The 23,010-nt window shown below is 54.2% G+C and overlaps 3 protein-coding genes across 4 annotated transcripts; 1 reads left to right on the top strand and 2 right to left on the bottom strand.

The window, feature by feature from the left end:
- The first annotated feature begins 1,635 nt into the window (after positions 1-1,635).
- CCDC153 (coiled-coil domain containing 153) lies at positions 1,636-5,386 on the top strand. 2 transcript variants are annotated; one of them, XM_049857229.1, is made up of 7 exons: positions 1,636-1,643; positions 1,955-2,024; positions 2,453-2,518; positions 2,899-3,018; positions 3,490-3,582; positions 4,838-4,968; positions 5,258-5,386. In XM_049857229.1, the coding sequence occupies exons 2-7, from the start codon at positions 1,967-1,969 to the stop codon at positions 5,384-5,386; spliced, it is 597 nt and encodes a 198-aa protein (XP_049713186.1). In that variant the 5' UTR covers positions 1,636-1,643; positions 1,955-1,966. The 2 variants fall into 2 exon arrangements, with proteins under 2 accessions (XP_049713186.1, XP_049713187.1); XM_049857230.1 differs by lacking the exon at positions 2,453-2,518.
- On the bottom strand, positions 4,276-10,139 carry NHERF4 (NHERF family PDZ scaffold protein 4). The gene is made up of 11 exons (XM_049857231.1): positions 10,071-10,139; positions 9,628-9,736; positions 9,411-9,484; positions 8,882-9,093; positions 8,440-8,629; positions 8,204-8,340; positions 7,732-7,936; positions 7,337-7,533; positions 7,013-7,240; positions 6,663-6,863; positions 4,276-6,207 (listed from the first exon to the last, which is right to left on the bottom strand). Exons 1-11 carry the CDS (start codon positions 10,084-10,086, stop codon positions 6,178-6,180), a joined length of 1,599 nt encoding a protein of 532 aa, XP_049713188.1. The 5' UTR covers positions 10,087-10,139; the 3' UTR covers positions 4,276-6,177.
- Positions 10,140-11,158: 1,019 nt separating this feature from the next.
- NLRX1 (NLR family member X1) lies at positions 11,159-22,807 on the bottom strand. Its single transcript, XM_049857228.1, has 10 exons — positions 22,568-22,807; positions 20,778-20,900; positions 20,164-20,233; positions 19,606-19,694; positions 18,297-18,916; positions 17,107-17,928; positions 13,387-13,982; positions 13,016-13,102; positions 11,949-12,200; positions 11,159-11,490 (listed from the first exon to the last, which is right to left on the bottom strand). The coding sequence occupies exons 2-10, from the start codon at positions 20,845-20,847 to the stop codon at positions 11,169-11,171; spliced, it is 2,928 nt and encodes a 975-aa protein (XP_049713185.1). The 5' UTR covers positions 20,848-20,900; positions 22,568-22,807; the 3' UTR covers positions 11,159-11,168.
- Between the last annotated feature and the right edge of the window lie 203 nt (positions 22,808-23,010).

The raw sequence follows: 23,010 nt of genomic DNA, 5'->3' as shown, positions 1-23,010 counted from the left end.
CTCCATTCTTGGGAGATGTGTCCAAAGTTACCTGACCCCAAGTTACACAAGCTATAAACACCTGGAGGGACAAGCCTGGCTTTTCTCTTTGCTCTGTAAAATGTCTGAAGGTTCCAGAGAAGTAACCCTGCAGCCATCAAGATGACAAACAAACACGAATCAGCCTCTGCCTGAATCTGCCTACTCCAAGAGGAAGAACTTTTTCTTTTCAGATCTCATTGCTATTTCTACAGATCTGCTCCTGGTAAATAGGCAACTGACCAAAAACATTGAAGGGGACAGGGATGGAGGAAGGTATCTAAAGAGAGAGTCTGCAGGTCCCTTAATCCACAAGGGGAAAAGCCTTGAAATTTTTGGTGTTTTCATTCTAGCCAATATGGTCCCCCCAGAGACCCAGGTGGCCAATAAGTGACAAGGCTCCAGGGTAGCATAGGGCTGGAAGGAGGGTGGGAGCTGCCTGGCAAGAACAAGCCACCCTTCATACCCCCTTTGCCAAATGTATTTCTCCAACCACTCAAGACTCTAGCAAGATGCTAGGAAGTATTCCCAAGAGGGAGGCACCCCCAACATTGCCCAAAAAATCATAGAAAATGAAAAATTTAGGAGACTGGGGCAAGGTCAAGCAAGTCCACTAGAGGGAGCCCTAACCAACTCTATGCCACAGGAAGGCTTGCAAAGTAGCTGCTTGACCAAACCAAACCCAGTGCCTTCCACACCTGTCTGAAAATAAACCACATAAGGAATCGAGGAAGTGAGACGATAGATCAAGTCACGAAGAGAGAAGATAGCCATGTAAACTACCCGGTTAAAACCCAGGGCTTCCAAGATTTACAGAATTAAAGATTTAAAGCCCAGGAACCTGAGGCTGAGCAAAGCCGAATGACTTGCTCAAGTTTACATATCCGGAGGGTAGGCTAGAACTTCTGGACTCTTGTCTTTCTAACCAGTGCCCTTTCCTCTACATCTGCATCCCTCTAGGTCAGCACCCTGGTGGCCATGGGCCTGTCTCTCCTCTGTGCCTTATTTCTCTGAAATGGAAACTTTCTCCCACCCGCTTCTGCATTTCCTTCATATACCATAGAATGCCTTACTGAAGGGGATTTTGAGTTTTAAGCCAAATAATGTCACTTTGCAGATGGGACCTGGGGATGTAAATTGCCCAGAATGGCTATCATCAGTCCTTTTCCTCTGCGTCAGCACAACAGTATTATTTTGGATGTATAAATCTGTAAGTCTTGAAACTGCAGACAGTGCCTTCAGGGAAGTGAATCATAGCTAGTCAGTTCCAAAGCCCTGTCTCCTCAAACTACACCTTAGATTTGGAGAGGAGGAGAGGACTGGCTCTCTGGGGCCTTGGTATTTTAAGCGTTGTGGGCTGATATATCCCATCCTACCTTCCTTTGAGCTCCATGTTTCCCAGTTGCTCAGACAACCTGCAGTCCAAAAGCCCAGCCTTCCAGTTCTCAGTCCCACCCACCTAACCCCTACCCCCCCCACCCCGCCCAGCAATTTGCCACCCTGGATTGGCTCCCAGAACCCAGCCCTCCATAGTCTCCTAGCTGATTGGGCCTTCTCTCTGCCCCTCTCCATAAATAGGGTTACTCTACAAGGAAACACAACAGAGGCTAGAGAGGATCTTACAGGTAGGAAGAGGCAGGGTAAGGGTGATGGGAAGAGGAAGGGAACCAAGTACTGAGATTTATTTTCTCCGAAAGAGGATTGAGAGGAATGACTTCTGTACATAGAGCCTGGCTGGTAGAGACAGCTCTGTCCTCCCCACTGACCCCAGCCTTGTCTGAGGTTCCAAGGAGACCAAAAACTGAAGCTTCTGGAACATGTAAGAGACAGACTTGGAGACTAGAATTCTGACTCTACTAGGACTCCTGGTTTAGTCTAGGGGTCAGGAAAGCATCCCCATGTCCAGACCTGAACACCAGTCCCCTCCCTCCCTCAGGACGGCAAGGAGATGCCACCTAAGACCAAAGAAAAAGGGGCACAGAAGAAGAAAAAGAATTCGAGTGCCGGTGAGTCAGGGTAGGTGGAGGAGGGTGCCCTCTCTTCTTCATGCTCCTTCCCAGAGACCAAGCAGAGGTTCTCCATAGAGAACCCAGCCCTCAGCACGGCAAGATGAAGCTTTCTTAGCACTCCCCCCACATATCCTCACATCCAGGTTCCATGGAGCAAGGATATTGGGGAAATCAGTCACCGACCCCCTTCCTGGAGCCCCTTCTGGCTCTGTGCCTTCCGTATATAGTCATCACACATACTTTAGGTACCTGCTATATGCTGGTCAGTGAAACACAATGGTGAACTCAGCGGACAAGTTCTCTGCCCTCAGGGACCCATATTTAGTTCTCCTCAGATTTCAATAGGAAGGATGTCCATGGTCTCGGGTGAGGCAGGGATAAGCTGAGGTTCTCCAACCCCATCCACTGCCTACTTGCCAGGGCAGATGTGGAGCCTGAGTCCAGGCATAGGCTGGCCATGCTGGAGAAGGAGTTGCTCCGAGACCACTTGGGTAAGAAGGGTGGAAGCTCTGGGAGGCAACAGAAGCGGGGCAATTCCCCTTGAGGGACTGGAAGGCTGGAGCTCTGGTGGGGGCTGAACTGATCTCTAAGCATGCCCAAGTGGAAATGACTATGAAGAGTTGGGATTGTGGGAAAGGGGTGGGCAGTGAGGGTTGAAAAGGAAACTAGGGAGCTATTTCTTGTAGCCCAGAACATGGAGGGAGTTTTTGCTTCTTAGTAATGAAGAGCCTGCAAGATTCTAGGTGAAAAATAAAACAAACAGACAGAGAGATCATAAGAGGCTGGATAGGTGGGCAGAGCCCCTCATGCCCATAGGAGCTGATTCAGTGGTCCTAGCCAGTCCTGAGGGCTGCTCTGGGACTGTTCGCAGCTCTGCGGAGGGATGAGGCCCGCCAAGCCAAGGCCTCCGAAGACCAGCTGAAAAAGAGGCTGCAAGGGTTGGAGGCTGAACTGGAGGGGGCCCGCAGTGAAGGGAAGGCCATATATGCAGGTATGTGGCCAGTGAACAGATGGGCAGGAGACAGACCTGGAAGAGGGGGCAGAGGAAGCAAGGAAGGGAAACAGGAGAGCTTCAGTCTGCCAGGCCCAATCTCAGCCTTCCCAGCATGGCACAAATCAGATAGGTTCCTGAAGGCCCAAAGGCGGGCCTCCAGGACTCTAGGCAGGGGCCTTCCTGGATCCCTGATTTGATGTTCTTGATAGCTTATAGGTTAAAAATGCAGTCACTGGCATTATCTCATTCATCCCATGGGAGTGAGCTGGGAGAAGGGCTAGACTCCCCATCCTGAGCTGGAATGAGGGAAGGGAGTCTGGTTCCTGCTCCCTTCCCCAGGTCTGCAGGGATTCACCACAGAATTCCCCGTCCCACCAGGCCAAGCAGAAGTCCCCCACCCCTCTCCACCCAGAAATTCATCTCCTTTCCCCACCTGGGTCCCTGGCCCCGCCACTGTCCCTACCACAGAGATGAGTCGACAGTATCGGGCCCTGCAGGAAGAGATGGATACCCGCAGCAGGCAGCTGGAGGAAGAAGTGAGGGGCCTTCGAGAACAGCTAGGTAGGCTTCCCCTCCCTAAAGCCCCTTCTCTCCAAGGGTCACTGATGAGGTCCAGACTGAAGGGGTGGACTTAGGATGGCCCTTTTCTAGAAAGCCGGGGCCTGGGCTCTCTTGTCACTTTTCCCACTGACGATCCCACCAGTGAGGATTGGGGCAGAGGGTTCAGGATGCCAAGAACCTCTACGTTCTAGTAGAGACTCAGGCAGATCATTCCAGAAGGTAAGTCTCTCATTCCATTTCCCCCGTCTCACTTGGTCTCTCCAAATCCAGACATCACTCACCGCTGTTGCCACATCTCTCATGAGCAAAACATACTCCCTTTTAGTTCAGCTGCAATGAGACTTTTACAGTGAGTGAAATTAAGGTAAAATGTTAGACATTTATTTCTGTATCTCCAAGGCCTAGCGCATAGTTGTTGCTGTTGTTGGTAGTTGCCAATTCCAATTCGTGGCGACCCCATGGTGCAGAGTAGAACTGCTCTCCTGAGAGTTTCCAAGGCTGTGACCTTTCAGAAGCAGATTGCCAGGCCTGTCTTCCAGCGCTGCTGGGTGGGTGGGAACCGTGCGTAGCCATTTTTGCCACCAGGGAACTCCTAGCACATAGTAGGTCCTCGATAACTATTTTCTGAATAAATGAATAACGCCCCCCCCCCAAATCAGCAAAAATATAAAAGATAGGAAGACTTTGCTCTCTTTCCTCTTGCTTACAGGACAGTCGAAACATCTTAGCATGGCAGATTGTGATGTGGGCCTCACAATCTGGGCCTCAAACTTTTCTTAACCTAAAATAGCTTTGGTTTACCTACAGACCCGGAACTGCTTAGCTGGCACGCAGACCCGGGGTTCCTTTCCTAATCTCTGCTTTCTCTCAAATTCAACCAGTGTTTAGTGAGCACCTTCTATATGTCAGGTACTTTCCCGTATGTTAAGCACACTTAACTCTCACAGCAAGCCTGTGAGTATTACTCTCCCTTCAAGATGAAGAAACTGAAGCTCAGAGAGACACATGCCTAAGGTTTCACAGGTAGTAAATGACACCAGACTTTGGGCCCATATCTTCTGTCCCAAGCCCTCTACTTTCTCCTATACCTCAGTGGACCTTCGGCTCTTTACAGGGGCCAAGGGAAAGTGAATGCCCTGGGGGAGTCTGGCATGCTTCCACTCATGTTCCACTTTGGGTAACTCTGGAGACTCTGTGCAAGGGTGGAGTGTTGCCATCCTGTCCTCTTTCATCCTCTGCCCCCCCTCCCCCCCAGAGACAAGCAAGAGAGAGGCTGAGGCTGCCAGGAGAGCAGCTGAGCAGGCCCTCAGGGAACGGGACCAGATGCTGGCTCAGCTTCAGGCCCATGTAGCGGACATGGAGGCCAAATATGAGGAAATCTTACATGTAAGCGCCACCCTCTGGAGCCCAGCTACCCCAGTGCCCCACATTCCTCCATGTCCCCTAAGTCCTAGCCAATGTAATGACTAACAGACCAGGCATGGGAAGTAGGGAAGAAGCATCTCCCCAGGGAAACTGCTCTATTTTGAGGGCTGAAGACAAGGGGATATAAAGGTGCCACCCACTGAGAACAAGAACATTAAGAAAACACTGGCAAAGAAAGCGTCCAAATTGGCCTGGGACACCCCCACCCCTGTCTTCTCCCCTTCTGGGGGCTGAAGCTTGGTATCTGCAGGGCAGCTTGAACCAGCTCTTGGCCAAGCTAAGAGCCATCAAGCCTCAGTGGGATGAGGCTGCACTGAGACTCCACGCCAGGCACAAGGAGCAGCTGCGCCAGTTTGGACTCAACCCCCTGGATCTTTGAGTCTGCAGGCCTGTGGTCCCCCGGCTCTCTGAAGCCCCAGTAATAAAGCTGTCTCGATGTAGAACTCAACAGAGCTGTGTACTGTGGACAGCTGGCAGACAGGAGTGCCTCTCATGGGGACACCTTTGTTCTGGGCTGACCCGTTACCTCGAAGACTGAATGTTATGAGGGAAATTTGGCAAGATTTTAACCCCTCTTCCACAAAAACTACCCCTTGAACCTGGGGCCCTCTTGGTCCCTTCAAACCACTACCTTCCTGTTCCCACCAACAGAAACGCAGACAGCCAGATGTGTGGGGAAAGGCCATGTCTATAACATCAGATGCTACAATGACCAGGCAACCACTGCTACAGTGGTTGTGGCCCCAGAATCCTAAGGTGCCCACAGAGGGAAGGTGCGTCTGGTCTCCAAACTCTTGTAATACATGCCTAGGGCAAGTTCCAGATGATTCCAATCCTGGCTAGCCTCACCACCCACTGTTCTCAGGCAGAACCTCATCACTGGGGCACAGCTCCCCAGACCTCCCACATAACCTCCTCTGGAGCCAGAGGGGCGGGTCAGCTGGGAATAGGCTCCCCCATGGGCCTTCACGAGGCCTCTGACCATACCCTTTGCTTGTTGGTGGGCCCAGGGGAATGGAGGGAGACCCTGGGCAATCCTGTGATTGGAAGTGTCCAGAGTCCTTGAGCTCCAGCTTCTGGCTTAAAGACAGCATCCCTGCTCCCACCACCTCAGGTTGGAAAGTGAAGACAAGAAAGCCACTGGGTAGCTCTTTGCCAAACAGGGGAGCACTACAGCACATCTGAGGCCTGAGGCCAGTCCTAAGTAGAGAGAGGAGGAAGCAGGTGATTCAGGGGCCAGAAGAGTTCCTTTTCCCTCCCCAGATGTGACTGAAATGCCCAGGAATGGGACTTGTTCCATGGGTCCTTCTGTCCTCCACCGAACCAAAAACCAGTTGCCACTGAGTTGACTGACTCATGGGGACCCCAAGTATGCCAGAGTACAACTGCGCTACTCTTTTGGAAGTAGGTCACCAGGCCTTTCTTCCAGGAGCCTCTGGGTGGACTCAAACCTCCAACTTTTTGGGTAGCAGCTGAGTACGTTAACAGTTTGCACCACTCAGGGACTTTGTCCCCCACTTACCATCACCATAAATCCTAACCTGTACACCCCGTATTGCTCTACCCTGCAGCCCTCCCTCTCTGCCTTCCTTTCTGGCTGCCCTCTGCCCTTCTCTGGCTGCTCACAGGCCTATCGTCTATCTCTTCCTCCTCACCTCTCCAGACTTTGAGGGAATCCAGGCTTCTAAGCCCTGCTGAGACCTGGCTGCCAGCTTCAAGAAGAGGGGTGGTTCAGCCTCAGACAACTGCTGAAGTCTTTCTGGGTCATTCTCTCTACCCACAGGACACCCATTCACCTCCAGGATCATGTCCCCTATTTGCAGCCCAGCCCGGGCAGCTGAGCCTCCTGGGGTCACCTGGAGTTGGGGAAGGGGGATATAGAACATGGAACATGATGGAAATTTTGCTGGGTGCACTAAGGCTATTGGGGGGGGGGCTGTTGGAGAAGGAACTCATTGGGAGGCAAATGATCAAAAGAATCCAAGGTCCATAGGGCACTCGTCACCTGAGAAATGAAGACACTGGGCCCACTGGCCACACAGCTGAGTCGGAAGCCATAGCCACCGCCAGGCCCAGGGTACAGGACGCACTGGCGGGAGTCAAGCAGGATAGGGAGTGCAGCTGTGTCTTCAGCTGGTGGGTCCCTGGCCTCAACCAAGGGCACTGAGAGGGTGTCCTGGGGAGAGGCAAGAGCCTCTGTGGTCTCCAAAAAGAGGAGTGGGGACAGGCGGACCTGGAAGGAGGCAGACAGAACAAACCTGCTTTTCTCCCTCTACCTGCACCCTGCTCCACTCCCACCCCCACCCAGCCCTTGCCCCTCAGCTCGCACCATACTGAAGAAGCGGTCAGCCTCAGGGTCAACAACAACGAGAGAGACGCAGGAGCCCTGTGCCCGGATCCTGGACACTATTTCCTCATGGCCCAGCCCCTCCACGCTCTCCCCAGCCACAGCCACCAGCCGGTCCCCAGCTTGCATCCCCGCCTTCTCAGCTGGGAATCCTGGGTCCACCTCCCGCAGGAACTGCCCTGGGACAGAGACATCCATTGTCACTGCTCCTCCCCTATCATCCCCATGTGCACACCAGGGGACTGGCTCAGGGCGTACACAGGAGGAGGCCCAGGGCTAGGCTCAGAGAGGGATCTCTTATGTACACTGAGACCGGGACACTTGTGTGCCTAGCCCAAGGCCTACCTTCCTTACCCACCCCCAGGGCTCCCACTCACCGAGGCGACCACCGAGGCCCTTCTCCTCACGAAGAAGGAACCCAAAGCCCTGGGGCCCTTTCTCTAGGTGTAGACAACGGGGTCTGGTTGGCAGTGCCCAGCCCTCTGCCAGGGGTGCAGCCAGGGGCATTCCAAGCTGGCGACACTGTTCCTCCACCGCTGGCCCTGCCACCAGCAAGGTCACCTGCTTTCCACTTTGCTGAAGCTGTGGGGACCCAGCAGAGCATCAGCACCAACCACCTGGGTAGGGAGGGAAGAGGCCGGCCCCTCCTCACAGCCCCTCCTCCCAGGCACAGGACTGAGGCACCAAGGGGAGGCAGTAAGGACCGTGCCACCAAACTGTCAAGGGAAGGATGGAGATGAAGGCACAAGATCAGAGCAGACATGAGGTACAGGGGCAGGGGTGGGGGGGGGGTCTGCTGGCCCTAGGACCAGATGGGTGGAGGGTGAGTGGGGAAAAAGGCAGCCATACCTTCTTGCTGAGTTGTTTATGAGTGAACTTCTCCACATTGACCCCATTCACTTCTAGCAGTCGGGCCCCAGGGGGCACCCCTGCCTGCTCAGCTGCTCCCCCAGTGCTCAGCACCAACCAGAAAGGACCCTGCTCTCCTGGAAGAAGAAAAAAAGCAAGCTTCAGTCTCCTGCCTGCTCAGAGCAGGGGCTGAGAGCTCCCCTCTCCTGACCTCCCCACCAAACGTCTAAGCTCACCATGGGTGATGCTGAAGCCAAAGCCACCCTTGTCTTTCACTATGTGGCACAGCCGGGGCCTGACCCCAGGGCCTAGGGTAGGACAGACTTGAGCATCGTTGCCGTGCTGAGCTCTGGCCACATCATGCACGTGCCGCGCCAAAACCATCAGCAGCACCCGGGGACCGCTAGCCCGGATACGGCGCACCACCTGAACACAGGGCAAGTGGAAGGGGTTGGGGCTGACCCTTCATGCCAGCTCCCCTCCCTGGCACCTGCATTTTTCACCAGAAGAACCAGCTCTCTGAATGCCTTCACCACACCCTTCCCTTTCAACCTGGGCACCCCTGAATCCTGGGGGTGAGGCTGGGCCCTTCCCCACAGTGCCCCAGGAGGTAGCAGATTCTCTGTCCCTGGGGTCCTGTGGAAGACTGTACCACAGAGAGTTCCAGCCCAACCTCACCTCTGCGTAGCCTTCATGTTCCACGACATGGCTGTTCACCCCCAGGATCCGGTCTCCTTCTTGAAGACCCTGACGCTGTGCAGAGCTGCCTGGCTCCACCCTGCACACCACATGCCCTGCTCCTCCCAGCTCCTGCTGCAGGTGGAAGCCAAAACTCCTGCCCTCCTCTTTGCTCAGCAGACAGAAGTGAGGCCGCTGCAGGCTCCAGGGATCTGGTGGAGAAGTCACGCAGCAGAAAAGGGAGGAGAGAAGGTGTGGCCCAAGGACAGGTCACTGTGTGCCAGGCAGACCCTGCCCCCTTTATAGGGCACCAGGCAGGCTTCCACCCTGTAAGGTGCTGGGTGTGGGCAATGTGGCTGGGACAGAAGGAAACTGCCTAGTCCCCTCCTACCTCCATATAATAACTCTTGGCCAAGGCTGCTATCAGAGGGAGACAGAAGTAAGTGGTTACCACGGGGATGGGAAGCTGGGTGGCACTATGGTGCCTCCCGGAGGAAAGGAAATAGCTGCCAGGGGGTGAGGGGGTTACCAGAGAAGTCGTGGTCTTCAGCCAGGGAGAGGACAGGATTATCAATCCCCAGCTTTGGGTTAAACTCAAACTTCCTGCAAGGAGGCAAGAGGCAGGGCAGAGAAAGCTTAACATCTGGACTTGGCTCCCAGTTTCAACTTGAAGTGCTAATGGCAGCTGGGAACTTCCTCACCTTCTATCCCCTCCTCCCCTTGCCCCAACCCTTCGTGACACTTACAGAATTAATGAGTTTGTGTCCTGAAGATCGGGGGGCGAGACGTGGTGAGCAGAGGACAGGCACATTCTTCCCTCCAGACTCCTCTCCCCATGGTCAGAAACTGAAAGGACTTAGGGGAACCCCCGAACTCAGGACTTGCCCCTCAGCTCTGCTGCAAAGGGGTCTTCCCTTCCCACTGATGTCATATACCAAAGATATTTCGCATTCCCATCCCTCCTCCCCCAAGTCCTCGGCACAGAAATCTAAGCATATCAGTGCAGGGCGTGGACCAGGAAAACAAATCACCTCACCTCTCCTCCCCTAACTCCAGTCTATTTGCCTCAGGGCTCCCAGCCCCAACATCCAGTGGTGCCCTGGTCCCAGAGCCTCAGCCTCCATGTCTGCCCCAGCTGCCCCAAAGTCACCCCCACCCAAAAATCTTTCTCTCAGCCTCCTCCTCCTACCTGCGGCTGCCTCCATAGCTGGATCAGCGATCCAGGGCTCAGGGTAGGGACAAGGTCCATCGCAACCAGCTGACCCTCCCTCCTACCCCAGGTCCCGCCTCCTTGAAGATGCTGCCATGGAAGCAAAGGGGTAATGGTTAACATGGATAAAAGTCTTATCCTCTGGGGAAGTGGGCGTGTTCCTCCTGCCCCCATTCCTGAGTCCCAACTTCTTCTGGGGCCCCATGCTGCTGTCCAGCACCCGCTATGTACAGAGAAAGGCAGATGGTTGGTCACTGCAATTCCAAGCCCGGGGCGGGGGGGGGGAATATGAAAAAGGGGATAAAATTCTACAGCCCAGCATGACCTACCCCCCTCCCAATATCTTGTTCATGGGCTTCTCCCAGCCCCCACAACCTCTGAGCCTGGTGTAAAACAAAGTGGTCAGTAGTCTCACTAGAATTATCAAGAAGAGCAGCACCCAAGGAAGAGGAGGCATGGAAGACACACAGCTTTTTAATGGTAGCAAGTCAGGGCACCTGCCCCAGGGGCCACCGAGCCATAGGTACCATTTTGGTAAAGGGGGTACAAGGGTGAGGAGAAAGCACCAATGTGAGAAGAGAGTGACTGCAGGCATTCCTGGTGTCCACAGATGGGTTATGAAGGTAGGAGGTGGAGGCTGGGTCTGGATGGATGGAAGTTTAGACCCTCCAATGCATCTTCCGGATGGCAGCGCCCGTGGCATGATGGACATAAGACGTATGCCACCTTGGTGGCATAACCAAAGGGTCCTTGGGAGAGGCAAGGTTGGGGATGGTACTACAGGGCAATGTGGCCATGAAAATGTCACATCCTTCACCCCTTTTAGTAGAAGGGAGAGGAGGCATGTTCCTTCTACAAGCCCAGAACACCGACTCCCCACCTTTGACCCTGGAGATTGCAGGCTTGGGGGCACTGGTTGGACATGTCCTAGGACCGCAGCTGGCACAGCTGTGCCCATTCTTTTGCTTCCAGCCCTTGGAGAGGTCTTTCTAGAAGAAGTCGTACAAGCTAGGAGGCCGCAAAGGAAACGGTTTTGGGGGCCAGTGGTTACACAGCTAGGTGCCTGCAGCCACTTTCTCAGCTTCCAGAGGCCCCCAGCTGCTCCAGAAGGGCTTTGACCTCGCCCTCCACACGCAGCATCTGGGCCTTGCGCCAGGGATTAAGGGTGGCACCCCGGCTATCTTCCAGATCCCGCAGCAGTAGCTCAAGGTGGCGCCGGACCCGAGCCCGATCCCAGCTGTTGAGGTTCCGCTGGACTTCACTGAGGATCACTGACCAGTACTCGGACACTGCTGTCCCCTCTGTCAGCGATGCCACGACTCGGGCACCACCTTCAGCTGTGCCCCTCAAGTCTCGCAGAACCTGGCGGCCTTCTGAGCTCAGTTCATTGAAGTAGAGGCTGGTATGAGAGAGAAGATAGAAGCCAGTCAGCGGGGCTCTGAGAAGGAGGGGACAGAGGGTAGATGGCAAGAAAATCAGGTGGTCTCACTGGTTGTGGAGTGCAATGGGGCAAGTGTCTGCAATAAGCCAGAGATAGAGAGGGTGGCCAAAGGGAGGCAGGGACTGACATGAGAACCCCACAAGACCAGGGACGGTAGGAATGGGGCCACCAGGACCACAGGAGAAATGTGCTAGGGAATCAGGACAGGGTAAGGTCCAGTCACTGAGCAGCTAGGGTTGGCTCAGAACCAGGATGACAAGGATCAGTCAGAAGCCAGAAAGAGAGGATAGGCATCAGGCCTAGGACCAGAGCGCCCCCTAGGGGAGGAAAAGCACAGTGGCAAGAGGGAAGTAGGACTGAGGAGTGGGAGGCCAGGCTGAGGGTGGGGATGAGTCAGAACCAGGGGGAGGACTCACTGCAGCAGCTCCAGGGAAGGGTGCTCCCGGGCAGCCTTGGCCAGAGCCAGGGCTGCTGTGTCGCCAGCGCCATTGTAGGCCACGTTAAGCTCCTGCAGCTGCTGGTTGCGGTCCAGCTGAGAAGCCAGCAGCTCCAGGCCCTCGTCCCCAAGATTGGTGTGCAGCAGGGACAGGTGTGTCAGCGAGGTGTTTCCCGCCAGCCCCTCCATCAGCAGTGCTGCACCTGCCACCGTCAGTGGGTTGTTGGACAGCCTATGGCCACAATCAACCACAATCAACAAAGGTTATGAGGACCCACTGCAGGTCCCTCCTCTGCATTTTAGGACTTGCACCAAAGGGGTGTACAGCCTGGGGCCGAGATGAGCCTAGACCCCAAAAAATGCAGCCCCCAGGAGAAGAGGAGGCAGAAACAGGGGTGTGGTACATGGTGGAGGAGGGAGACTGGGGTAAAAGCTGACTTCTCCTTCCTCTTCTCCTCCTTCACCTTGTTATCCTTTTCTCCCTGATTCCCTTCTTCCCTCTCCCCTTCCTCCTCTTCTTTACTCTTTCCCTTCTTCCTTTTTCACCCCCCTACTCCGCCCCTGCTTCTCCCTTCCCTCTAGCTCTCACATCCTTCTCTCCTTCCCTCCTTTCTCACTCCTCCTTCACATCCCCCTGCTCTAACCAGAAATCGGGAACCCGGGAGTCTTAATATTTGGGAGTCTTAGTTCCTGGTAAATCAATCAACACTTTGGGAGCGTCCACTGAGTGCCCAGCGTTAGGGTTATCCTTGTGAGGCTGCAGGGAACATCCTAGCACTGTTACCATGCAGCCTGCCTGGATATTATTCCACCCCCTCGTTCACGGCCCCCTCCCCCTACACAGGCTAATTTTAGCCATGTGAGAGGCTTTCTAAGCACCATTTACTGGTGGCATCTCCCCCCTGCCCTGCTGCTTGTACTGGACCTGGGGGTAGGTCAGAGCCTGAGTCCTACAGCCTTTACCACACTGTGGGTGGGGCTGTGCCAAGTACATACGAGGCAGGGATTTCACCCTTGACCTTAGATGCCCCTTCCCGAGGCACTCACCGCAGAGTGGTAATTTGGCACTGGTCATGCAGCAGTAGGTCTCGGAGGTTTCTGCAGGCCTCGGGGCCCAGGCTGTTGAGTTGCAAGCTGGAAAAGGAGAAAGTGGCCAGAGGGAGGGGAAGAACAAGGAAAAGAGACCAAGGCAGGAATTCAGCATGGTACCTGCTTTCTCACCACACTGCCTCTAGCAGTCCACACCTGCTCTCCCTTCTGCCGTTGGTTCCATCACCTCCACCCACACCAAACTTCCTCATCCCACCTGCTGGGGCTCCCTTAGGACCTCTGGTCCGCCTACCCTCTTCTTTCCCATCTCTTTGTCTCCACCCCTCTCTTCTCCTCATGCCTGTGCCCAGGGGCAGAATGGTCCTCACCCCAGCTTCCGGGCACGCAGCAAGACAGGCATGAGTGTGCACAGCCCAGCAGCCTCCAGCTGGCAGGAAGCCAAGTTCACCTCATCCAGGGCATGCTTCCCACTGCCTAGTACAGCTGCCACCACGGTGCACTTGAGGGGCGTCATGCGCACACCAGCCAAGTTGAGCTGGCGCAGAGAGCTGAGCACCTCGGCAGAGAAGCGCTGATTCTGGAACTCATAGTGGAAGAAGAGGTAGTCAAGAAGTTCGGATGGGGGCAGCACCTGGCGGCCCCGTGTGCCCAGCTTCTTCTTGATGGCCCGGGCATTCTCCAGGACATCGAGGTTTTTGATGGGGCAGCCAAGCTGAGCCAGCACAGCCCGGTTGTGGGCAGAGAGAAGCCCTCCCACGAACATGGGGAAAAGCTCAAAGACTTCATCCTCTGGGGGCTCATCTGGGTGGCGCCGGGGGCCCTCCACACCCAAGATGCTGGCACCCATCTGGTCCAGAACGTCGTCGTTGTAGTAGTCCTCCTCCCGGAACATTTCCAGAACCATGGCCTGGGCCACCGCCTCCTGGCTCTTACCCACCACGCTCCCAAACATTCGTGGAACCACCTGGGAAAGGAAGCAAGGGAGAAACACTGGAGCCTCCTGCATCCCTTCAGGAGCACAGCCCAGGCCTGTTCAGTCTCCGAGGCAGGCTCAGCTTAAGTTCCTCCCCTGACTGCTCCAGCCTAGTGATTTCCTCTCAAACTTGCAGCACGTTGTATCTGATCACACCACTCCCCTGTGACAACACCTCCCATGGCTCCCCAGTGCCCGTGTGGCAAACTCTAAACTCCCTGGCCTGGAATATAAAACTTTTCATAATCTGGCCCTAGTTGGATCTTTCCCAGGTCACCTCTCAACACTTGTCTCATGCACTCCAGACACTGGAACTTCTTTTTCTCTAACACCCCATACAATTTCAGCCCAGGGGAAGGATTTAGCATATACTAAAAATTTAGTTTGGTACTGGGCTAGGTGTTATAAATATGTCACCATCATTGCCACTGACATCACAGAAACTATAATTGAATTAGTTCCTACTATGTTAAGGTCTCGGAGGCCTGGTGGTGCAGTGTTTAAGAGCTTGGTTGCTAACCAAACGGTCAGCAGTTCGAATCCACCAGCCACTCCAAAGGAGCCCTGGTGGTGCTATGGTTAAGCGTTCGGCTGCTGACTGAAAGCTTGGCGGCTGGAACCCACCCAGTGGCTTTGCAGGAGAAAGATCTGGAGATCTGCTTCCATAAAGATGACAGCCCAGAAAACCCTATGGGGCAGTTCTACTCTCACATGGGATTACTATCAGTGGAAAATCGACTCGATGGCACCTAACAACAATATGTCAAAGCCTACGTGATTTGGCCGCTACCCACCACGGGGCCCTCATCCCACCCTCACTGACTACGCTCCTACCTTCTTGGCTTTTCTCATTTTCTTGACAGTACCACGGTTTCTTCTTCAAAAACTCTCTCCTTGGGGTGTTTTTCCCTCAATTGTTCACCTGGATAATCTACAGGGATCAGATTAACTGTCTTTCCTGTAGAGAGGCTTTCCTTAACCACCACCCCACCCTCACAGTTAGACTTCTCATAACACCTGGGACTTTCCAGACACCTACCACAATTTGTAATTATATAGTTACATTCACATTTTTGTGTGTTCAGACTGGAAGATCAGACAGGGCAGGAAGCTGGGTTTTGTTGTTTTCCCTTTTCCCCCAGAGTCTAACATACTGCCTGGCACGCAGCAGGCATTCAAATATTTGTTGAAGGAATGAATGTTTTGGGAGGTTTGCACCATCGTCTCCCATCCTTGCAAGGGTGCTGAAAGAAGGAAGGGCCCATTACCCGGCAATGAACCATGAGTTTGTTTTGTGGCACCTCCTCTAATGTCTCGGTGTTTGTTTATTTACTTTTCATATGTGAGGTTCCCGCCATGGAGGATAGAGTCTAGTGCCCCTTCTCCCAAGAATAATCTGGTGACAAGACCAGAAAATGCCACCCCATGAAGCTGAAGTCAGTAGAATCGTGAAGAAATGGATGGGACCAGTCCTTTGCTAGGTAACCTCAGAGAGGCCTTGGGAGTGTGACGCTAACAATTCTGGGGGTTCTCAGGATAACTAGGGGGCTTTCTGAATCCCACCACGACACCACAGCCTGTCACGGCAATCCAGATGAGCCAAGCACACCTTCAAAGCCGTGCTGTGGCCTCAGCAGTGGGCATTCCCAACTGTCTGAGGCAACGACGTGAGAAGGGATGGGCTGCACGAGCCTGCGTTTATGTTTATTTAACCAACAGTTCAAGAACACTTACTATGTGCCGGGCTCTGAGAATTAACTCACTTAATCCTCATGTTAGGCCAATGAGATCAAGCCTATTATTATTCTCACTTAACAGATAAGGAATTTGAGGCACAGAGAGCCTAAGTAACTTGTCCAAGGTCGCACCTAGTAAATGGCAGAGCCTGGATTTAACCCAGGTAGCTACATTACCATAGGAGCCCTGGCAGCACACATGGTTAAGTGCCTAGCTGCTAACCAAAAGGTCAGCAGTTCGGGTCCATCAGCCACTCCTCGGAAACCCCATGGGGCAGTTCTACTGTGTCCTACAGCGTTGCTATGAGTCGGAATCAACTCCATGGCAGTCGGTTTGGTTTTGGCGAGCTGCATTACTGAATCCCTGTTCGTAACCCTTATGTTTTGCTATCTATAAAAAAGAAAACTTGGGATTTCGCCAGCACTGACCAGGACTCTGGCCCCTCAGGACCAACATGAGTTACTGAAACATACCTAGTGAAGACAACGGTTATCTAGCAAGGCACCACAGCTTGATAGAAATACTTGTAATACGTTTTGTATCCATTGTACAAAGAGCACAGGATTCAGAATCACAAACTCTGGGCTCACATCCCCAACATTCTGCTTTTTACCTAAGTTACTTGGCCTTTATGAGCCTCAGTTTCCTCATCTATAAGAGGGCTCATAATAATATTTCATTTCCAGGGTTGATGTGAGAAACAAAAGAAAGAACCCCGATAAAGCCCCTGAAAGACAGCAGCAGAGAGTGGCTCCCCTCTTCCCTTCCAACACTTAGTGTACCCGCTCTGCCCACAGCACAGTCCTTGGGCCTACAGTTTGGCTGCTGGCATGGACCTGCACCCAGGATGGGCCGTCCTAAACCAATTTATCCTCCCAGTGTAAGTGAATAAGATGGCATCTGCTTCGGAAACCTGTCTCTGGTGATTGAGTTAGGATGACTCATCATTCCCAAAGCCTGATCACCTCTGGGAAATGGATGCAATTGAGTTTCTGGACCTGCAAAGCAGAGGACAAATCCTGGACTGCAGTGACCCCTACCTCCCAGCAACAAAGACTGGGAGGAGAGATGCGAAAAGAAAACCACCGTCAGGGTTGTAGCATTCTTAATAAAAATCCCTGCACCCTCAAATTCCCCTTCCGGTCTCCAAACCGTCCTGAGCCTTGGAGCTGTTCTCTCCCCACTCCTTACGTTCCAGTCCCCCTAAAAGCCAAATTGCCCAAATCTGAAACCAGAGTCAAGAAGAGGATCTACACCTATGCGGGAAGTAGCAGCTTCCTTCTAAAAGAGGAGTAAGGGGTGAACAGGGAGCTCTGGGGCCTGACAGCCTGGGGTCCTGGGGAGGGAGGGAGCAAGCATGAGGACCTGGTGATGTTACCTTGAGTAGGTTGAAGAGCACAGGCAGAACCCGCAGGGGCAGCAGCTTGGCCAGGATGCCCAGTACCAGGCTGACGTCCTCCCCTACACGGCCCACAAGCTCGGCCACGTCCTTGCCCACCCGCTGCAGGGTGGTCTTATGCAAACCCAGCACAATGTAGAGGGCAGCCAGGTATTCCTGCATGGCAGGCACAGTGAACACGAAGGTGCCCGGGTGCCCTGGCTCCACACACGGGGCCAGGAAAAACCTCAGGGCATCCCGGCGGAAGACATGCAGCAGCTGAAACTCTTCTTCCGTCTTGATGCCAGCCTCCAGGCATCCACTGACATCTTCTTCAGAGAAGTAGGTCTTGCGAGAGGTCACCCCTTTGTGGGCCAACTTGCCCAGGGTTCGGGCTGCATAGGCCATCAGGGACACCTTGGAGGGGTCAGTGCTGTCCAGCATTTCCCCACTGAAATTGAGGCGCAAGAAGCTGGTGTAGATGCTTGTGAGGGTCTGTCCGGCAGGTGTGGGGGTGTGCAGGAAGTGCAAGGTGGCACAGACAAGCCAGCAGTAGGAGGGCAGGAAGCAGGCAGCGGCAATCTGGTGGTGCCCCTCCAGGTTCCGGGACAGCATCTGCACCAAGTTGTCACGCTGAGCCGGGGTGGCCAAGACACCCGTACCCCCAGCACTGACCCCGCAGTCCGGCTGATTGAAGCGGAGCTGGAAGTAGAGCTTCTGTAGGTTGGTATCAGAGAAGCCGCAGATCTCGCCATAGCGGCCCACATACTTGCTGGGTATGCGGCTGATGGCAGAGGGCCGGGTGGTCACCAGGATGCTGGCCTGGGAAGATCATGGTTGAAGGTTAAGAAAAGCCTGGGGGGTCCTGACTGCCTCACTCCCCAGGGAGTCCCTGAAGATTGAGTGTCCAAGGATGAAGACAGTGATGACATCAATTATGGAGCACCTACTATGACCCAGGGCACTGTGCTAAGTATTGTATGCAGAATCTCCTTTGATCATTACAACTCAAAGGGCAGAAGGAAACTGAAGTTTTGGGAAGTTAGTGACTTGCTCAAGGTCACAGAGCTGGGAAATGGAGAGCCAGAATTTGAACCAACTCAGGGCCTACACTCTTACCCAATGAACATGTGGGCATAGGACACAAGAATCCTTAGGAGGGCAGCAGTGGCAGGGCAGGGGCCACCCACCTCGGGCAGCATGTATTTGCGCAGCAGGTTGACAATGATGGTAGCTGGTGCTTTTGGCTCCTCAGGGTCGCTGCAAAGCCCTGTGCCTGCCAGCCGGAAGTCAAGGTTGAGATGCTCCAAGCCATTGAGCACAAAGAGCAGGCGGGGCCCAGCGGCAGCCATCAGAGGTAGAACCTCCTTCAGGGGCATGTTGCGCTGAGCCACGAGCTGACACAAGGAGGCTGGGGCAGGGCCCAGGGACGACAGGTCCTCGCAGGAGAAGGGGATGATCAGCTCAAAGGCTGGCAGCTGCCCGTGACACCAGTCCAGGACCATCTTACGCACTAGTGTGCTCTTGCCTGTGCCCACTGTCCCATACAGCACCACTGTCTGTACCCGGCGCCCACAGGCATCAGGGTCAAACAGCTGAGACAGGGCCAGTGGGGGGAGTCCAGGCTGGGGCAGCTGATGCTGCAGAGCTGGCTCTGCAGGTGGGCGAAGCAGCTCGTCAGCAGTGCTCTCGCGAATCACAGGGTCCACGTGGGCCGTGTCTAGTGCAAAAGTTGGGCCAAACTGGCGCTCCTCCCGGGGCAACCTGATGAACCACTCAGCCAGGTTCCGGCGATGCCGCTCAATAGCTTCTGGAAGGGAAACCAAGGGAAATGGGTGAGGAAAAGGAGCTGGGAAATACAAGAGCTTAGGAAAGGTGAAGGAGTCCCCAGGTGATACAAATGGTAAATGTGCTTGGCTGCGAACCAAGAGATTAAAGGTTTGAGTCCCCCCAGAGGTGCCTCGGCAATCTACTTCCAAAAAATCGGTCACTGAAAACCCTATGGAGCACAGTTCTGCTGTGACACGTGGGGTTGCCGTGAGTTGCAGTCAACTCAACAGCAGCTGCTTTAGTGCAAGTCAAGGTGTTGGTAGGGTCAGGCTGGGGAGTCACGGCACCAGGAGATGCTGGCGCCCAGACTGGTCTAGGCACACAGGCCTCCCTTAGGAAACACAGATTGTCTCCAAAGTTTGGAGCCACTGAACAAATGATGCTCAGCACGGGCTGACTGGTTTCATGGTTATCTGTGTGCGGTTTTAACCTGGCTGTTGAACCCAAAGTTTGAAGGTAGGGATAGCATATCTCCGCCAATGCTCTGTACGTAGTAAGTGTGCAGTGCGTGAGTGGAGCAGGAGGGGTATGTGGCTGATGGACGGGGGCGCAAGGGGGGGTGGGTAAGGGACCACTGAGGGTCATGTCAGCAGACCGTCTACAACTCCCTCATCGTGCTCCTCCTTCCAGCCCTTCTCCTCAGGCTGACAGAGGAGCTGGTCCCTTTACCAGCTGCAGTGACGCTCCGGAATAGCTGTCCATGTCTCCCAGATGGGGGAGCACTGTCCGCTGAGCTTCCATGGTGGCGTGTAAAGGCCCTGTGAGCAAGAAAAGGGGAGTAAGCTGGGACTTGGATGCAGGGCTCAGCCCCACACAGGCTCTGGGTCCAGCCCATCTAGACAGGTGAACTTCTGGCTCCCTGAGATCCAGGCCCAACACTGGATACCAAGTAGAGAGCCCTGACTGAGCTCCCATACCCTTCCAGGGACTGAGGTCTCATCCCAGCCCTCTAGCTCCCTATAGTGACTGCTTGCCTGGAACTTTGGCTGGCCACTGCCAGACTCCACCCCACCCCCCACAGGTCCTCCTTCGGGCTGACCACTGACTTCTACTGTAAATGATCTAAGCTAACCTCCTCGCAGGCCTGGTTGCGGACTCCATATGCCCTCCATCCCAGAATGCGAACCCCGCTTCCTCCTGCTCCCGGGGAACAGCTAGCTCCAAGTCCTGACCCTTCCCAGCATGCTGTGCCCAGATGTGTTCTAAGGTATGACACCAAGGCCTCACCTAGGGGACCCAAGGGGACATTCTCCTTTAAGAGGCCAACTCCAGCGGATCAGAAAGGGGATACATTCATCTACAGACAGAAAGGAGAAGGGAAATAGCATTTACAGATCCTACTCACATTTTCCCACCAAGACACAGATCCCAATCTGTCAAACATCCCATTATTTGCTGTCGTTGCAGTTATTATACAATTATCTATTTTATCATGTGATTATTTGATTAACATTTATCTCCTCACATAGACCATGAGGCCCACGAGAGCATGGATCATATCTGTTTTTGTTCACGATTATACACCGAAAACTTAGCATAGGGTCCAGCACATAGCAGGCACTCAGTAAATATTTGTTGAATGTAAAGTGAAATCAGACAAGTGTTCCTGGGCTTATGTAGCTACAACAGGCCCTTGAAGATCACCTAGTCCAAATCTCTTATTTTTAGATGAGAAAAAGGAAACCTCACAGAGATGAGAGGACTTGCCCAAGATCAATAGCTAGTGAACTGCAGAACTGGGACTAGTACACCTGGTGTCTGAATCCCTGATCTCTTAGAGGCACCATCCGGACCTAGAAGAGGGGGAGAGGTGGGAACAGAAACCTCTACTTCCTGCTCACCTGGTGGTTGGGGTGCTCTTCCCTGACCAGAGCGCCAAGAGGCCCTGGGCAATCGGCAGCCCCACCTCATGGTGGGTGAGAAGGTCAGAGCCCCGGAGACAGCACCACCTTCTATCCTGCTCCCTGTAAGAAGAATGGTGTGAATCGAGGGCAGTCCCCATGCCAGCTTAGGAGGGGCCTTCCTTTCCAGGAGAGGATCAGCCCTTCCTGAAAGGTCAGCATTGCTGAAGCCCTGTCCTGGCTTTCAGCTCTCCTCCCTCTCCTACACCTGCCACCTGAGTAATCCCATTTTATCTCCTACCACCTATTGCCTTTCTGCTGAGTTCCAGCCTCATTCACTGCTTTATTTTTTTTTTTTCTTGTTGTTTGCTTGGCTGCCAGCAAACTCAGACAGGAGTCCTATGTTCATTTTCAGTGGCTTTTCTGAGCCTAGATGTTCCAGTAATAAACTATCCACGCCCCTCTGCCTTTGTTACTTAGCTATCAGGTCCTTTAGCTGAGTTTTAGTGGTTTTATCATTTATCTCCTCTGTGACTTTCATGTAAGCTGCCTTTGAGGCTGGCATCAATAATAAATAAATAAATGAATGAACTGCCTGCTTCTGACATCTCTATACAAATCTCCTGCCAGTGTTTCAAACTTCACACCTGCAGAACTCAACTCATTCTCTCTCTCCTTTAGTTATTTACTGCAAGTTTTCCCAGCCACACAGTTTAGACTAGAAACCTGACCTCTTTGACTTCAAATCCTTCTTGCCCCTCCTTTAGTCAGTCCAAACAGTCCTACTAATTCCTCCTCCTAAAGCTTTCCCTGTCTGGCTCAATCGCATCACTCCAGTGCTAACTCGGCACCTCCCAGGACTTACAGGAACCCCTATCTCCCCAATGGTCTCTCTACCTCCAGTCTCACCCCATTCCGACCCCTCATCCTAGTCACTAGCCACCTCCCTAACACCCTAGTTTACTTATATAGAGTCAAAACACTCGGCCATACAAGCTATTCCTTGGATTAGCCCTCCCCAGTGCCTCATTAGCCAGGCCCACCAGATTGTTGCTCGCACTTTCCTAACTTTGTTCATACACTTCCCTTATCTTGGAATGACTTTTCTTCCCTGTCAGATCCTACTCAATCTCTTAAGACCCTGCTCAAAGTTCCCCTCTTCTGGGAAGTCTTTTCTGATCCTTCTGAGCTCTCTTAACAAATGGAGTGAGCTCCTATTGGCTCCTGGTCTCCTCCATTGAGGCTGTGGCTCTTTACCGGCAGGACACACTAAGGGAGAATTGGATACATTGGGCCCACCTGCCTTAGTGGGGCCCACCTGCCTTAGTGGGGCCCACCAGTGGAGGGTGCAAACTGGGGCTCACAGCAGATCCCAGGGCTGGGGAAGGGTTAAGAGAAGGCTCCAGAAAGCTGGAGAAAAACGGCATTGGGCTCAGTGGGTTAGAATCAGAGCCAGGGCCACTGAGTCAAGAAGAGACTCCTGGAGGGGCTGGGCAATTCTCCAGGGCAGTGAGAAAGGGAGTGGCACAGCGGAACAAGTACAGGGGCTGTGTTCCCACAGATCCAGAGCCCTCCCACCAAACTGGGTCCCAAACACCTCTCCTAGTTTCAAGTGGCTTCCGAGACCAAGAAGGAGAACCTGCCAGAATGGCCACCATTCAGAGCACCAGCTCCGCCTTTCTCTCCCTGGCCTGGAAGTTCAGAGGCATCTGCCCAGCCCCCACCCAGCCCCGCCCGGGCCCCGGCGCCCGGCCGGGCCGGGAGGGCGACGGTGCTAGTTAGGCCTTTACCCACGGCTGCCCCAGCCAAGGGGGCCCGTCGGCTGGCAGCCCGGGGCGGTCGGCGGGTCAGAAGCCGGCGTGTCCCCTCTGGCTCCCAGAGTCCCCGGCGCGGCGCGGCGCGGCGCTTCCTGCCCGCCTCCACCGCCGGCGCGGAGCCTTGCCAGCCCTGGCATCCGGCCCGGGCAGCGGGCACCACAGCGGACAAGCCTAGGCACAGGGACCACGGAGTCCTGGGAGGAGGGGGACAGCGCGAGGGAGGGCGGGTGTCCCGGGAGAGGAGGGCCGGAGCAGGGGCCCCTCCCTCCTTCCCGCCCCCCGCTGCGGGCTCAGCACCCAATCCAGGCGGGCCCCGCCGCTCCTACTGCGCTCTGCAGTTGACTAAGCGCCAAACCAACCAACCAGCCGGTCACATCCAATTTCCTCGTTAACGACCTCTCGGGCAGGGCTTGCTG

Source organism: Elephas maximus, chromosome 17 (assembly GCF_024166365.1).
Source record: "Elephas maximus indicus isolate mEleMax1 chromosome 17, mEleMax1 primary haplotype, whole genome shotgun sequence".
In the NCBI taxonomy this organism is placed as follows: Eukaryota; Metazoa; Chordata; class Mammalia; order Proboscidea; family Elephantidae; genus Elephas; species Elephas maximus.
The sequence above is the reverse complement of the archived record's forward strand: the minus strand, read 5'-3'. Positions and strand labels throughout refer to the sequence as shown.

Coding starts and splice junctions, on each gene's coding strand:
- CCDC153 (XM_049857229.1), top strand. CDS start 1,967: ATGCCACCTAAGACCAAAGAAAAAGGGGCACAGAAGAAGAAAAAGAAT. Junction 3,019..3,489: donor AGGGAAGGCCATATATGCAG/GTATGTGGCCAG, acceptor TCCCTACCACAG/AGATGAGTCGACAGTATCGG. Junction 4,969..5,257: donor AATATGAGGAAATCTTACAT/GTAAGCGCCACC, acceptor TGGTATCTGCAG/GGCAGCTTGAACCAGCTCTT.
- NHERF4 (XM_049857231.1), bottom strand. Junction 7,534..7,731: donor GGGCCTCGGTGGTCGCCTCG/GTGAGTGGGAGC, acceptor TCTCTGTCCCAG/GGCAGTTCCTGCGGGAGGTG. Junction 6,208..6,662: donor TTCCCTCAAAGTCTGGAGAG/GTGAGGAGGAAG, acceptor CTCTCTACTTAG/GACTGGCCTCAGGCCTCAGA.
- NLRX1 (XM_049857228.1), bottom strand. CDS start 20,847: ATGAGGTGGGGCTGCCGATTGCCCAGGGCCTCTTGGCGCTCTGGTCAG. Junction 20,234..20,777: donor AAGAGCACCCCAACCACCAG/GTGAGCAGGAAG, acceptor TTCTGTCTGTAG/ATGAATGTATCCCCTTTCTG. Junction 12,201..13,015: donor TGCCAAATTACCACTCTGCG/GTGAGTGCCTCG, acceptor TTGTGGCCATAG/GCTGTCCAACAACCCACTGA.